At 37.1% G+C, this 17,544-nt stretch overlaps 1 protein-coding gene across 1 annotated transcript in view; it reads left to right on the forward strand.

Moving 5' to 3' along the window:
* The first annotated feature begins 5,243 nt into the window (after window positions 1–5,243).
* The window catches only part of GRAMD2B (GRAM domain containing 2B), a 38,118-nt gene continuing 25,817 nt past the window's right edge, over window positions 5,244–17,544 (forward strand). The window contains exon 1 of the mRNA XM_007425633.4: window positions 5,244–5,560. Within this exon, the coding sequence (XP_007425695.1) occupies window positions 5,472–5,560 (89 nt within the window). The 5' untranslated portion in view covers window positions 5,244–5,471. The remainder of the gene's footprint in view (window positions 5,561–17,544) is intronic.

A 17,544-nucleotide genomic window follows, 5' to 3' on the forward strand; every position in this document is an offset into this window, starting at 1 on the left:
TTTTCACACATTATATATTTCCACCAGCTCCCGGTTATAGTATACGATACACTGGCTGTCTGCACCCTCTACTTCACAGAGAGCATCTTAAGGATTGTTGTAAATCTGCTGTTCATAATGCTCAACTTCCTAAGGGAAGATACATATTTAGATGGAATTCATGTGAACACAGTAAATCTTATGTTCATTCATAACAGAGATAAAAATAACTCAGTTCAGTCTGTTTTATTGAACTAACAGTAGGGAGCTGAGCACATTTCCCAGCCTCTCAGTTCTTTACTGAGCAAAAGAGCAAAGCAAACATACAAAGAATGAAATAATAGCATGATAGTTACCAAGTCTTACCAAATGATAATTAAAATGTGGAGTGATAAATCTTCAGACTAAATAAATTTAGGTAGGGGAATGTAGGGGACAATGAGTGTCCTACAGAAGGGTGTATGTCAAAAGTTCTTGTCGCCTTAGAGAAGAAGCCATACAACAGAAGAACAAGCTACAAAAAAACTACAAGTTAAGATATGTAACTAACTTCATACAGTTTTTCCTTTAGTAAAATTATGTTAGTGGTTTAAATAACCCAAGTTGTCTTTCATAATCAACTGTATATTATATCTGGCAATCTGATTTTTTAAATTAGCTCCTTTAATGGTTTCATAAAGTATTCATTGTTTACATTTGTTGATTATAATTTTTCTATTAATTTGCTGAAACTTGCATGAAAATTATTTGTACTAGTCAGCAGGATAGCACATTTTTGCCATAAATAAATAATGTGACAAGCTGGCAATCTGCTCCTGCTAGGCTCCCTGCTCCCTCTGCCTTTTTAAAAAATTCTTTTAATTAAAATAAATTAAATGGGAAATTGGCATGTCACACACAATGCATTGGTTTTTTAGCATCATCTTTATTTCCAAGAATACCTCTGGGCCTGACACAGATCATGTAAGTATCCTAGAAAACAAAAAAGGTGAGTGGCTGCAGCCTAATGCTTGATCTGAATATGTGTCCTCCCGTTGAGATAAAAAGATAAATTTAAGATGCAGTGGTATTTAGAATCCTCAGTAGTTTGTCCTTTAGTAAACTGATGTTCTGACTATCTACACAAACTAGGGAGCCATTCATGAATAGGCCCATCCATTCCCATGGCAGCCATTTTGTGAGACTCCTAAAATAGGTTTATTTCCTGCCTTATACTCTGGCCAAAGCAGGGTGCATCGCACTCCTTCCTCTCACTCCCTCCCCCGCAACCACTACCTTGTTAGGCTGGACTAACAGAAAATGCCTGGCCCAAAGTTAGACTAGAATTTGGGTTTCCCCACTCCTGGTCCAAGACCATAACTATTGCACCACACTGGCTCTCCTCAAAATTGGCAATGTGCCCACTGACTGAAAAACAAACATTGCCTTGGGAACTTAAACTTGGAGAATATGCAGCAATGGCAAAATTAACAGTAAATATAGATAACAGAAGTTTAGCTACATTTCAGCAAGGATAGCTTCCTTATACTATATAATATATACAAATATAGATTATGGTTTCTAAAGTTTATAAATACTGTAAATCAGTTGGAGTAGAAAAAAGGGAGAAGACAGACACCAAATACTTACATATACTATTTTTCCCCTACTTATTTTTTTTTCTTTTTTTAACATTTGCAAATAACAGTATAGTGGAGACTGTGGCACTAAGCTTGAAGATTTATATTCTTTTTCATATCATAAAAATAACTCAATGTACTTTGTCTGATATGGGCAATCTTTATTAATCTTATGCTGAGCACTAATTGTATAACCTCAGTAATTCTCTTTGTCTACTTATCGATATTATATCTTTTGAAATTATATCTTTATTTTAAATAAATAAATATTGCTTACTCTTGCTTTTGAATGAAAATAATTTGTTTTAAAAATACTATTTAACCTAATCCAGTTAATGCTAAGTGAGTATGAATATGTTTTTAGTAAATTAATTTGATAACAATATAATGCAGATAGCACCAGTGATCTGGTCCTATGTATCTGCTAGAACAAGCTTTATATGGTTTGAATAATTATATCCAATTTGTATCACAATTTTAATATTGTGCTCTTTTTTTGCATACTTCCATAGGGAATTATAATTCACCCTAGAAATTGGTGAATTGGTATATTTAGGAAACACAGTTTCACAAATGTGCATAATCATTCCTTCTACCCTCTTTCTGCATTAAACTACCTATCTTTTTAATTTGTGTGAAAATTTATATTTAAATGTGTAAATATATGTCAAGTGTATTTTCACCCATTTCTAAATGCATTTTGATACATTTTAAGCCTAGAAATGTCAGGCCAATCAGAACTGACAGAACTGCAAGATTTCCAAGCTGTACCTTAGTCTGGGAAGCACAGATCAGGTCAGTCTATATTTGAATTTAACATGATTGGATTCCTCATCTATTTCAAATTAAAACCCATGTCGTAGCTTGATCAGATATGCTAGCACAAGAAGGGAGAGGAACCCAGGGCATATACTGCCCTCAGAATCTCAAAATTCCACGGATTTCTTAGTGTGCTGAGTCAGAATTGTGAGCGCAATCTGCAAAAGTCTGTGGCTAACTACATTCCACGCCAGAAGATTCAGATCATGTCAGAACGCTAGCTTGAATTCCAGCAGCATTTAACAACTTTTTAAACCATTTTTTAGAGCTAAACCTTCACAAAAGCAGCAGAGAAGTAAGAAAATGGGACAGCTACTCTAAAAGACACATTCCTAGCAGGAAGTATACAAAAGATTTGAAACCTCTATGGCTCACTTAACAGTTGCACAGAAAGAAGTGAGGCCCAGATCAACAACATCAACAGGGTCATCATATTAGGAAATCCATCTGAATGTTTTGAAAACTGTTGCAGGTTAAGTGATCCTGGGGAAAGAGCATGGCTAGATATGTAAATCCACTAAAAGAAAAACACGAAGGGCAATTGTGTGGATTCCTCAGAACGTTTTTGTTGCTGGGATGACTTGTCATTTTTAACAGATTCCTGGTACACAGAATAGAACTGGACAAATGATGCCCTGCCCCACCCCTGATAAAAATACAAAGAAAATCCTTTCCTGCCTTTTTTTTTTTTTTTAATGCCTTCAAGGCAGCTGGAAAAAGATGACATAGACCAGTGTTTTTCAACCTTGACAACTTTAAGATGTGTGGACTTCAATTTCCAGAATTCCCCAGCCAACATGCTGGCTAGGGAATTTTGGGAGTTGAACCCACACATCTTAACGTTGGTAATTCGAAATGGAAATGAGTCAGCATATAGACGGGAGGTTCAACAACTGGTATTGTTGTGCGGTCATAACAACTTGGAACTGAATACACTTAAAACTGTGGAGATGATTGTGGATTTTAGGAAGAACCCTTCTAATACCCTCCCCTTACCATACTCAACAGCCTAGTATCAGTGGTAGAGTCCTTCAAGTTCCTGGGTTCTATACTTTCCCAAGACCTGAAATGGACACTTAACATTACAGCCATCATTAAAAAGGCACAACAAAGGATGTTCTTCCTGCGGCAACTTAGGAAGTTTAAATTATCCCAGGAGCTCTTGGTACAGTTTTACAGGGGAATCATTGAGTCTGTTATCTGTTCCTCTATAACTGTCTGGTTTGATTCTGCAACCAAACAGGACAGACTCAGACTCCAACAGATAGTTAAGTCTGCAGAAAGGATAATTGCAACCCGCCTGCCTTCTATAGAAGAACTATATACTGTGAGGGTCAAAAGGAGGGCAGAGAGGATATCTGCAGACTCTTCCCATCCTGGATATAAATTGTTCCAACTTCTTCCTTCAGGACTGCGCTACAGAGCACCATATGTTAAAACATCTAGATATCGGAATAGTTTTTTCCCTTGTGCCATTGCTCTGTTAAACACTACATGACTCGATATGTGCTGGACAGTGGCTTCTCCCTTTGAAAAAGTTATTTTACTGTGTAGTGTTATTGTTTATTATTTTTCTGTTGCTATCCAAATGCACTGTTGATCTTGCTGTTCATCACCGAAGACAAATTCCTTGTATATAATTTATACTTGATCTTTAAGGTATTTTGTATTTGTATTGTATTGTAAGGTTGAGAAACACTGACACAGACTACTAACAAGTTGTGTGTTGCCTTACTACTCTAACAGTAGTAAGAGTAGAGTACTCTTATTCTAACAGTAGCTCAAAACCAGCATTTTTTATTTTTTACCCTGGTGCTCCTCCCCCAGACTGTTTGGACTAAAACTCCCAGAATGCCCAATTTACTTGGCTAATCATCTGGAAGCTGTGGTCTAAAAACTTCAGTGTTACTAGAGAATATATATAGTTTAGGGTTGAACTTTTGGGTTCTTGGTGTTCTCTGAGTACCCCAAGTTCAGGGGACACCAGGAACCCAACTGCTAGAAGGTTCCAGATCAGAGAAAGCCACCTGAAAGCAATACCATTGAACCTGCCAGGCAAGGTTGGATTCCTAGCCCACCAGCACCGGGGCAGTGAGGTCTCCTTGCTTGGCACCTGCAGGTTACCTGCCTCAGCCTTTTTCCAGCCCTTCCCCACTGCTGAGCTGAAGCATTTTCCACCTGTTCTTGAATCAGCAGAAAACTTGCCCAGTCTGAAATTTCCTGTCCCCATTGCCAGTCCCAACCCTGCTCTCTTGCCACTGTTTCAGGCCACAGCCGTCACCTGACTTCCTCCCAGGTAAGATCAGGCAGTAGGGACAAAAGGCCTTTTCTCTTCTCCCCTTTGCCATTCCCACATGAAACATTCAGTAGACCTTTTGTTTTCATGTGACAATAGCTGAGCAGGAAACACCCAGCTGTGAACCATTTAAGCTCTGTAAGAGCCTCAGAGTCACCTAAGGTGCCTGAATGCTGTCCTGTAAAGAGCTAGAATCAGGCCAAATGACCTTCCAACCTTCTCCCTCCAGTCCCGCATTTCCTGTCCAGCAGATTTTCAGAGCTTCAGTCCACTCAATCCTACCATGCTCTCCATCTTCTCGATTCTTTAAAAAAAAAAAAACTCATCCGGCTTTTTAAAAAACTGCTGAGCTCTAAAAGGAACTGTGATTCTCGTGCTTGAGCAATCGGTTGAATCTCCGATGAGCTCGTGGGACTGGTTTTTCTCTCTCTCTCAGTTTCCTTCTACAGAGTTTGTGGGTCGAGAAGAGGGCTGGGTCTTTCCCGGACTTTTCCCTCCCTCCTCCCTCTGTGCATCAGCCTACCGTATAAGGCTGGGCGGGCAACCATACCAGTTCAAACTCGCTCAGATTAGTTCGGGACTGGGAAAAAAAAACCCGCTTCTCATTTTGTGCTCCGAGGTTGCGAAGTAGGGTAATGTGATAGGAAGGAAGAAAAGCTAGAAACTCTCGGAGGGAGTCCCGTTTGAGTATTATCAGCAGGGAAAAGGGAAGTAGAGCCGGCGGAGTCGACAGAGCAGAGGCGGACTTTTTCCTTCCGATGGTGCTCATGACTGACCTTCAGCTTGACGGGGACCAACAAAAGCCAGTCCGAGTGGCCAGTAAAAAGGAAAAAACTGCTTTAATCCAGTAAGTATGCTGCCTAGCCGTGTATTGCAAGGAATAGCTCTAAGGGCTCCTGTGGTCGCGCCCAGCAACGAATAAAAAGTCGCCGCTTTATTCCCGAAGACGCTGAGAAGTTTTCCGGTCCCTCTGCTAGTTGCCTGCCTCCGACCTTAGGCTCCTTCTTTGCCTAAACGTTAAAAAGAAAGCCCCGCAGCTCAAGCGCGGCCTTGGAGAGGTTGTTGGATCTGGAGTAGGTTAAGGTTCTTGGATAAGTGGTCAGTTCTTGGCGCATGAAGCCTTGCCCCGGCCTTGGGGTGCTTCAAGTGGCTACAGGCGAGGGGCGGGGCGTTTGTTAATCCGTCGCACAATGAAACAGGTTACAGTATGGGAGAAGGTCACATAGCTTGATGGTTTGGATTAAGCGTAATAAAAGGCTGCAGGTTTTCCCGATTTTGTCTTGGGAAGATGAATTAAGCTTTGATTGGGGTTCCGTGTGAATTGGGCTCTGTGTGGGCGTAAATCAGAAACGTGTCACTTGATGCTTCTAGATTGCGTGCACTGACTGCATCCAAAGTATTGCATCTGAGGCAATATGAGAAGTACTTGATTTGGGATGTCTCTTTTCTGTGTGCAAGTCTTAACCTGCAATGATGATGAGCCAATGCATGGACAGCTTTGCTGCCCACAAGGCAGCTTCAGTATTCATCTCATTATAGACGTTTTTCTCAGACTCTCTGACAGTGCGTGATAAAGCTACAGTTGGCAAGACTGCCTGGATCTTCTGATAGGTTTTGTTTTGTTTTTGGTGCCTTCAAATCAGTGTTGACATCTGGCAACTGCCTGGGCAAGTCCCTGCAGTTATTTTGACAAGATTTCAGAAGTGGTTTGCCATTGCCTGCTTCCTAGGGCTGAGAGAGAGTGACTGGCCCAAGATCACCCAGCTGGCCTTGTGCTTAAGGCAGGACTAGAACTCACAGTCTCCCGGTTTCTAGCCTGGCGCCTTAACCACTACACAAAACTGGGTCATTTTGATGAATTTACTCTGGATCATATTATCAATTGGATTGATGAATCAGGCTACCTCAATGATTATCAATACTTCTTCCACACGCTGCTGTGATTTCATATCATCTGATAGGAAAAGAAAGTCCTGTATGAATCTGCCAGATGATATTATTGCAATTTCCAAATTCACAAGAATTAACATGCCAATTGTACAATCCATAGGATTTCATAGGAAATTGCATTTCTATCTAATTATGCAAGACGGGGGGAGGGCTTAACTTGATGGCTGGCAGGAATTAGGGATCCATCTGGAAAATATGCCTTCAACTTGCTAGCTTCCTCTTATATCAGCTCCTCTGAGCTCTTTTCAGTGATGAAAAGAAAAGCATTCAGAGCACGGAGGCATCTAATAACTTCACCCTTCTTGGCATGGCACCCGCACTGAAAACAGTACCTAGTTCTGGGCTCTGGTTTTAAGTAGGCTAGTTTTATGCCTATTCGCAGAAACCCATACCTGCTATTTTTCTTGTGAAGGAAAACACAGTGGGCCTGCACACTTCCACTCCATGTGCCAGAAATTGCAATAATATCATCATAGGCTCATAGTTGACACACAGCTCTGCAAGCTTTAGAAATACATAAGGAAGCATTTAGGAAGTGTGGAAGGCAATGGTAAAAGGTCTGCTTTGAGAAAAACTTTTGGATTTTGTTGTGGTGCTTGTGAAGGGGGCTAGAAGAAGGATGTGTTTTTTTGGTGAAACTCACGTTTTCACTTTGGGAACTGGTATACAGTATTATGTTCTGCTGTTATTTCTTCACATTGGTCTTGCATAGACATTGAATATGTCCATGCTAGTGTATAGAATTCCTGAAAATCTTCTCTCTGTTCCTCTTTTTTAATTAGGTAATTCACATCAATAGTAGTTACTATCAAATCACAATGACTTTTAAATAAAAAAGAGTGAAACGATAAGTGCAGAGCTCAAGATTGCACATGAATATATTTAATAAGCCAGTTTATTAAGAATTTAATAAAGATATATTCAGAACCCATTTTTCTTTCATTTCTCCCATTTTCCTTTGAGTGGAGATCTTTGTGGTTGGCATGGTTAGGGATCTACAGATGTAAATCAGAATGGTTTTACCTGAGACTACGTTGATTCTGAGAAAAACCATCCTTAAAAGTCCTGGAACAATTAGGGTACAGCCTTAGGGCTAAAGTATATAGGTCCTGAAAGCAAACAATTCTTACCTGAAAAAAACATGCTAAGAGCCCCAGATAAGGGTAGGAGTAAATAGAATGGGCATCCATTTCTGGGCTGATATGTGTATTTTTAAAACATAGAGGCAGGTGGCAAGAATTGAAAATTTGACTTGGAAAACTACTATCATAGGTACCATCTTGATTAAACTGTTTAATAGGTCTGTTAGTGCAGAAACAATGTTGGACAGTTATTCGTTCCATAAGAGTGGCCCCTGACTTCTCTGAGTTTTGATCAAATCATGATCTTCATAACCTTCTAGGCACTCATTTCTATATTTAATGCATTTAAATATGCATTTATACCCCCCTTTCAAGACTTCAGCCTTTCAAGACAGCTTACAATATAAAACATGTCATTTAGTATCAGAATAAAAAGTGCCTACAAGTTAGAAAATGAACATTAAAAAATTAAGTGTCAAAATCACACGAAAAATTTTAATAACCAAAGCAGCATATTCAGTGATAAATGATTTTTTTTAAAAAAATTAACAACCTTTCAGTCAAAACTCAACAGCTATATATCCCTTAGTAATTTTATAGGGTACAAGTTGTGACAGAAAACTCTTCACCTCTAGCATCTGCCAGCATTATGGATCTTAGTGGTGAAATAGTGACCAGTGTATCTACTCAGTACTGATGTAATATGAATCATCTGTCCTATAGTGTCAACAAAGCTATAATAAGGCTAAAATAATACTTGTCTTCCATTGCTGACCCATACAGAGCATACTACATTAGTGTAGCCTAAAGGTAAGTGGAGCTTGGTCCATTTTACCTAGATAAGTCTGGAGCAGAAATACCATCTCTCTCATATTTATTTATTTATTAAACTTGTCCCCGCCCATCTTCCCCCAATGGGGGACTCTGGGCGGCTCACAACATATTAAAACAATAAATAAATATACAATTAAAATTTAAAACAGGACACATTTACAAAATAAAAGGAAAAAATCCAGGAGGCCGATGGTAGCAACACCAGGCCTCTAGGGGCCAATTCCCCATCTGATGACCTCCCTCCCCACCCCAGGCCAGATGGCAGAGCCAGATCTTCAAGTCCCTCCGAAAGGCCAGGAGTGAGGGGGCCTGTCTCACCTCCGGGAGCAAGATGTTCTAAAGGGCGGGGGCTATAGCAGAGAAGGCCCACCTTCTGGACCCCGCTAGTCGGAGTTCTTTTGCCGAGGGGGTCCAGAGCATGCCCTCTCTGTGTGATCGGGTGGGACAGGTTGAAATCGTGGGGGAGAGGCGGTCCCTCGGGTAATCTGGCCCATGCCATGTAGGGCTTTAAAGGTGTTGGTTCTTATAGCCACCATCAGCACTGAAGCCAAAGTTCAAAATTCAAGCCATGAACTTCCCTTTTGGGGGGGGGGGACATATGCCCCATCCAACACTGGTTGAATCCCAATGAATAGCAAAAGAGGGGTTTCAAAAGTAATGCTATACCTCCTTTGTACTTCAGTAACTGAACTGGTGCATTTCAATGAATAACTGGCAAATAAATAAAGGCAGAGCAGTAAAAAGGACTTTACTGTTACCTTGTTGTTTTTAACTCTTGTAGACTATCCAGAGTCTCTTTTTGGAAATATGTGGCCTTATCAATTGTTTAAATAATTTAAAAAATACTATCTGTTACTGTCTAGTAAACGTCTTTCCGGACAGATACATTGGCCAAAAAGAGGTAGGGGCAAGTCAATTATTTTCTAAAAGTGAAGAGGACCATCAGAAAAGATAGGTGGTATAGTCATCTGCTGGAGGGGCCAGTGACGAAACCTGTAAAATAATGTTGCAACAAACTTATCCCCTTACATACTTGCAATGTTCCATGCAAGTACAAAAGGATGAAATGCTTATCTATCATAGAAAGGCTGATCTGCCCATTTGAATATCCTTTTTAAGTCAGTGGCTTCTACATTTTTTAAGTGTACTTTGACTTAAGAATTTTAAAGGGGAAAAGGATCAGATATGCCAATTTCTATCCTGGATTTCATCATTTTCTCTCTTACTTTACCCTTTTTAATAACCTGCACAGGTAACAGTGGTGATATTGCTGTGTTTTTTAAGTCAGGATATTCATAGCATGCTGCTCCAATTTGTTCTTGCCGTTTTAGCCTTGTTAAGATGAAATCCATTATGCAGAAAGCCACCATTTGTTTGAGAAAGAGAATGAGTCTGTAATGGAGTTAGCTAGCATTAATTTATTGTGTAAAATCCTGTAACATGAAGGTCAAATTATCTACGTGAACGTGGAGAACTGAATCACTTCTTGTGCATTTATTTGCCCTGTTGTTTTAAATTAAATTGTTTGCCCCACTGCTGTGAAAATTTTAATCAATCATGTTTGATTGCAAGGTTTGCACCTAGTTCAGATGAAGTTACTATCTCAGGTAGGCAAAGCAACATTTTGTACTCTACAGCAAATCATACCCTTTTGTTCCAGAGATTACCAGTTTAATTTCAGATGTCATCTGAAGTGGCAGGTGCTTTCTCACTTTCGCTTTTCCTCTTATATTTCTCCTGACAGGTTGCATGAAGAACTAAACAGACAGTTAAGCCTTCATGTCGTCTTGGAAAAAATGCATACACTTGCACACTTTGAAACTCTCTTCTAGAGTGGTATATATTTTGATCAATAGGTTTCTAGTAAAATTCAGTTCAGACCTGTTGTTTCAAAGAATTGAAACACATTTGATACGTAACTCAGGATGAAACTATATATATTGTTTAGAGGAAAAGTGAGCAGGCCAGTGGTTTCTAATAATAGCAACCAAGAGTAATTAGATTGTGGTGGGGCATGGGTCAAATAAATAAATGACTAATCCTCTATACTGGGGCTGCATGCTACACTTACTTGAGAATAAATTATACTGAATTCAGTAGGACTTACCTGTTTTCTTGTAGGACCTTGTACCTGCCAGTTCAATGTTGCAATCCGAAAAATATGTATGCAATATGAAGCTTATCTCTTATTGCAATTCTCAGTTACAATATATGCTGGTCTTTGACCGTAATAAAGATTTGATTGATCAGTTACAATAAGAGATAAGCAGCATGGTATCTCTGTCCTATGTGAGGCTCATGGCCTATTTTTAATTATTATTTTGGTTAAACAAGAAAACTGCAGTGTCCTGCATAGGCATTTTTACAATTTAAATTGAAATTAAGTTCAAATTAAAATTGGTGGGTGCAATGTAGTCAGCACTGTCTTTTAAAATATGTCCACTTGCCTTTAAAAAGGCAGAACTAAGTTGACATTGTTCAAGGCCTTGCGGAGGGCTAAAAGGCATGGGGGCAGAGCAACCTCTTCCTTTCACTACTGCTAAATGAGTCAAAGTGATTTCTAAAAATGCAAGGACATTTTATTATTCCCCATAAATGCTTCGCAATAGTTTTTAAAGGCATATTCACACTAAACATTTAAGCGGCTCCTGTCTCTACTCATGTCAACGTGACTCAAAGCCAGCTTTGAAAATTTCTGTTCACATTGAGTCACTTGGAAACAACTTGCATGCTATTCAATCTGGACTGCAGGTTGCTCTGCCCTTTAGATCAGTGTTTTTCAACCTTGGCAACTTTAAGATGTGTGGACTTCAACGCCCAGAATTCCTCAGCCAACCACCTGGCTAGGGAATTCTGGCAGTTGAAGTCCACGCATCTTAAAGTTGTCAAGGTTGAGAAACTTTATGTTAAGTGATTCCCCTTCCACCTTTCCCTTCCAGGGAAAGTTTGAGTTAGGTGATCGCTTCTGACCCAAGCGGCTGAAGAAAGAACCAGGTCTTAACTGCCTTTCTAAAGGCCTGCAGAGTCGAAGCCAGCCATATGTTGGGTGGGAGATTGTTCCAAAGGGCAGTGGCCAATGATACTTTTGCTCCCAGTGACAAGAAGATAGCCTGCTTCAATTGAGCATTAGCTAAAGAAGTTTCCAGTTTGTTTAATGTACACTGCCCAGAGTGTACAAATGATGTAGCTCTTGGATTCCAGAAGAGGTATGATGAACTGAAGATGACAACTACAGCAAAGACCAAGGAACCAGTGAGTAGACCAGTTCCTTGGAACCTCTCCAGATAAGGAAAGGCAGGAGATCACCCATGTGTGGTCCGAATAGCTTCTGGTGAGAAATAGATCCTGATTTGGTTTTTACAAGACACAATATAGATAAATAATTTCATGATTTCAAAAAATGGACACTTAGAGGGGACTAAAAATTTTAGGTAGAGGAAAGATATATAGGCCTGCAAGATGGTTATGACAATAAAAATACTGAAGGAGACTTTTGAAGAATGGAATCAGAGAATAGTAGTTATAATGACTACTTACAATGTCAGTAATGATGTCTGCTTCTATGGATAGACTATGTTATTGAAGAAATGTCATTGAAGAAATGACAGACATAGAACAAATTTTATCTGACAAGGTAGAGATGGTATTGAAAGTAGATTTACAACTGGCAGGCCAAGAGAATGATTTAGAAAAGGATGTTTTACTGGATCTACAAGAGAAACTGGCTGAGGTTTTAGAATTTGAAAAGGAAATACAAATGACAAACCAAGAGAGTGGCCTGAGTAATTTTTTCCTACTGGATTTATAAAAGAGGCTTGTTACAGCCTTGAAGAACTCTGTTTGGTAGGACAAAGAAGAAGAAAATCAAATCCTACAATAATATTTGAATGAACTAAAGATTAAGAATGTTAGAAGTAAAAGGAAGGAATATAAAGTTGGTTTATTTGATCAAGGTTAAAATAAGATATTATTTTATAAATATATATTTTTATAAAATATATATTTTTATATTTTTATTTTTTTATAAAAATGAATAAGATACTTCTGGCTACCCTTTTTGGACTTTCTACTGACACCAGGACTGAAAATAAGATTTTTGTGGATTTGTTTATAGATAAGAGATGGTATATGGGATGAGATAAATGTTTGTAACTTTAGAGAGGCTGAAGAGTTGCTAAATTTATTTATACTTGTTGTGATGAAGGTTGAAAGTCACTTTATATATTTCTTTTCTCTTTATTCTTTTTTCTTCTCTTCTTTTTTCTTTCATTTTCCTTGCACTTTTTACTCCTTCTCTCCATTTTCTTTCCTTTCTTTAAGCTTAGTTTGTATTAGATTTTACTTTTATAATCAAAATTCTTTAAAACATTATATATATTTTTAAAACATTATATATTTTTTAAATATATAATTTATATATATATACATATATATATATAAAAATACATATATATTTAAATATATATATATATTTAAAACATATATGTTTTTAAAACATTATATATTTTTAAATATATAATTTATATATATATATATATATATATATATATAAATTATATATTTAAAAAATTAAAATGATGTAGCTGTAATTCTGTTAAATTACTTGTATTTAACTTTATAGAATGCTTAACTGAAAATATTCCATTAATACAGATAGTTATCCTTTTAAAGTGCTGCAATGCATAAATTGTAATGTGGCAGCACCTAGCAAATCTTGATTGATCTCAGAAAAGTTACCCATGACCAGCCCCATCTAGTACTTGGATAGAAGACCCCAGGAAGTCCTAGGACAATTGGCTAAAACTAGGAAGGGGGGTGGGGGAGGAGTCACGAAAGAAAGCAATGTTACATTATTGTCAGGAAAGTTACATGGACTTGTCCATGTAGTTATCAGGAATGAAACTCAACTGAAGGAAGACTTCAGCCTTTTGTTATGTAAAAACCTTGCTTCCTCTCACTTCTGTTTGCTATTCTTGCCGGAATAGCAATTTATTGCAACAGATCAATGGTCAGGCTTCAGAGGTAACATGAATAATGAAGTAGCTGCTATGAAGCTCTTAATTTAATTTAGAGGTAGTTCTGGTAACTCACAAAAAGAATGTTAGTCTTTGATACCAACTTCAAAAGTGGGTCTCCGTGCATTGCTGTTTCTACCTATATCCTAATTGGCACAGTTGTGGCATAACACTTTTAAACTGAATGCAGTGTCTTAAGTAGAAAACTTCCATTTTATGTTGTGGTTTCTAGTCCTCAAAGTCCCATAAATCAAATCTAAATAGATGAAAAATTTATTTGGTGTTAGGGAAAGGCCCTTGCAGTACAAGTATACAAACATATAAACATCTCTATTTTATTAATCTAAAGCCAATATAGCTAGATTTCAAAATATGAAGTAGTATCACACTCATCTTTGCAGTCAACAGCAATCCTGATGCAAAAGCTTGCATGCGGTTTTCCCTTTGCTATAGTAGACTTTTCCATTTGCTCTGTAACAAAATAGATTCTCGTCCATCAAAAGTATTATCATTATCTCAGTATCTGTGAAGCTGTTCCACTGCTGAATAAGGAAGGGCCAAAGTTCCTCTTTTGAATAATAATTACAGGCAGGTTAATAAATAGTGCATAGTACTTTCATTTACCCAATATTGCCACAGATATATTCATGGATAGCAAAAGGAAGGTGGGAATCTTCTAGGAGATTTGTGGGCATAAGTGGAATTTCAGTTCAGCATATGTGCCCCTTAATGATTCATTGATTGATTGATTGAGTGCCATCAAATTGTTTTCAATTCCTAGCAACTACATTGATTTTCTCCTTTTTTTCTTAATTTTTATTAAAGAAGTTCTTTACAAAGTAAAAACATTTTTTTAGAAAAGGAAGATAAAAGTAAAAGTTATAAGTAAATAAGAAAGAAATGAAAAAAAAGACAAGGAAAGAAAAAGAAAAAAGATATAAAGAACTCCCGATCTTCTTTACAGCAGTTATAAATGCATTTAAATTTTATCCTCTCTTTCTAAGGCTATAGATAGATTTTCTCCTTAATGAACAGAGGTTATATTCTGCATGTGGCATGATTTAGCATGATTGGATAATTTAACAATTAATATTATACCACCTAATGCAATATGACTAACTAATGATTTCAAAGTCAGACCAAGCTTCATATTTATAAATTTGGTTTCTTACATTAGCTAAGGCTACCAGATGCAAAAATAGAGACAAAGCAGCAGCAAAGAGACACAGAAAACTATCTCTTTATTGCCATTTAGCGGTCATCTGGAGTTTTGCACCCCTGATCTGGTAGCCATATATTCAACATATATATTCATATATACGTGTGTGTGTATTGTTGTTGTTAGCCTTTATTTAATTAAACAGAAAAAAACAAAAGGAATATCTGTCTATCATGGCATATATACAAGCATCTCATGCCTATATATATATATATATATAGGCATAGAATTTTACATAAAGGTCGTCACAAAAACATATCTTTGAATGAGGTATTATTCTCATTGCATCTCCAACACCATGATGATTTACTCATTCTTTTTCTGAACAAATGCAATGTAGTCCATAAGTCTGATTTAAAAAAAAAAAAAAAGATCTAGAGGCATTAAAACAATATCCCATTTTTAGACAAAATAGATATCTGCAATTCCTTATTCCATTCAGTCTTTAAAGTCTGCATATTGAGTTGATTTATGGACTACACGCATTTATAAAGACAAATTGTGAGATTTTTAGTCTTGTAAGATTTGATAATCACTTCTAACAATTTAAGTGTCTTTGAAACTGAAAGTGTCTCTGGTCCAAATTGAGTTCTTGGTAAATGTAAGTGGTTGTAAATATTACCAGTGGACAGCAAAGACAGATGATATTTGTCCTTTAACAGAGAAAATGATAAAAACTAATCATTATTTAATAACTGGTCTAAAATTAAAATCCCAGTTCACTAAAGATGCAATGTGTTAATATTCCAAAAGGGTCCAGTAAGGACTGTTCAGGGCAGATGTACAAAACAGAGATTTGCTCACAATTGTCAGATTTGCACTCAACCTTCTTATCTCAGTTGTCCTTGATAGCATAAAATAGATGGGTGTTTAAGAAGTTAAAGTCCTAGTTTGTTCTAAGCCTGGTATCTGTAATTTTATAGTTCAAGTGAGATAGTATATTGAGGTTACTTGAAGTTTTCCAGATTTTACTAAAACAAGATTGAGACAAGAAGCAGCCACAACAGCAAGCTTCATTATAATTCAGCTAAGTCAAGATCTGATAACAAGATTAATGGCTGCCTCAATACCAAGGCTTCCATATTTTGTATCAGGTAAAATTTCAGTCTACAAAACTAATAAGGATGGCTTGACAAAATGCTATTTTTGTCCAAATAGAAGAAGCTATGAGTTTTTAAGAAGCAGGGAAAAGTGTTCTATTCGGCTGACCTCTGTATTCATGTATTTATAAGAAAATTGTCCAGGTTTCAGCTTATTTTACAATATATTTCCATACTTAGGGGACTAGCTTGCATTTCTGTCAGCTTTTCTACTGCAATGGGATGTTTGTGGGCAAACAGAATTTCTTCTAAATATGTATTTTGAGGCCCATGTAGTTATGTACTTTTTATCTTAAAACAGTATTGGGTAGTATAGTTCTAAGAGCTATAGAAGAAGCATAGGATTAAACCATTATTTCTGCTGGCCAAAATAAACATAGTGTATTTGCACTGTATGAGTACAGGGGAGAAATAACAGAAAATCTTCCTGGTAGTAAGGTGTACAAATTGGGAGTGGAGGCATAGTCATTAAACATTTGAATGTGTATATGCAGGGGTGTTTACTAGAGGAACGTTGAATCCAAAGACAATTATAATAAATAACATGCCTTAGGATTAATACAAAAGTGCAACAGGTAATACAAACCTAAACATGTTTATTCAAGAGTAAATCTCACTGATAGGAATTTTTCCCAGGTAACTGTATGATTGCATCTAGTCTGTATATACTTAAGGGGGCTTACCTCTGAATAAATGTGTGTCAAATTGAGCAGTAAGTTTTTCTCCTGTTAAGCAATAAGCTAATCAAAATTTAGTCAACCAAACAACTGTAAATTTTCTGTTGAAGTCATTTCCTCAAATGTTGCTTCACTCAACATTGCATCTTTCTGCTTTAGAAGTATGAATATTTCAAGTCATTCTGCTTTGAGAATGCTTAAGTAAAATTGTGCTCAACCTTTTCCAGCCTGGTGCTTCTAGATGTGTTGGGGTTTCCCAGTGCCACATATTTCAGCTTAAACAAGAAACACATTGAGACATCAAATTCGTCATCATTAAAATGAAGTGTTTTTCTTGGCTTTGGTGATTAACTGTTTGTTAAGAATTATTCTCAAATCCGTCTCTTAATCAGGAACTAATGAATTAAAGCTTGGCAGGTCTTGATGCTAATCTTCTGTGATATGAGGAAACATCAGCCTTCAAGAAAAAAAAACATGGACTCATAGTAAATAACAGCCCAGATGATTATTAGTTATAAAAATAAGCCTATTATAGAAGATAATTTCAGTGTCAGAAACAATTCATGATGACCCAGTTCTGCTTGTTTGTTTCAAATGACTCTAAACAGATCTCATTTTAGAGTATGCAATTCCTCAATTGATTAAAATACTAGCTTCAAAAATATTTTCATCCACCTGCAAATGTTACATTTGATTATTTTACTATAACTAGTTTGGATGGATTAAGATTTTTAATTAGGATGCATTCTAGGTTCTTTTAAAGTAAATTTTATTTCTGTGCTTCTCTGTCTGTAATCCAGTAATGAGTATGTACCATTGGGGGATTATTAGGGAGATAAATTTGTGGACTCTCCTAAAAGATTGGGGTTACAGCAGGGCCACAATGTAGAAGTCAGTTGTATTCAAAAGTTACTTTTCATAATGTAGTTTGCAAAATATGGCCCTAATATTTAA

The sequence above is a fragment of the Python bivittatus genome, unplaced genomic scaffold (assembly GCF_059951505.1).
Source record: "Python bivittatus isolate LINGU-HERP-01145 unplaced genomic scaffold, Pbiv_v1 ctg000850_np1212, whole genome shotgun sequence".
Classification (NCBI taxonomy): Eukaryota; Metazoa; Chordata; class Lepidosauria; order Squamata; family Pythonidae; genus Python; species Python bivittatus.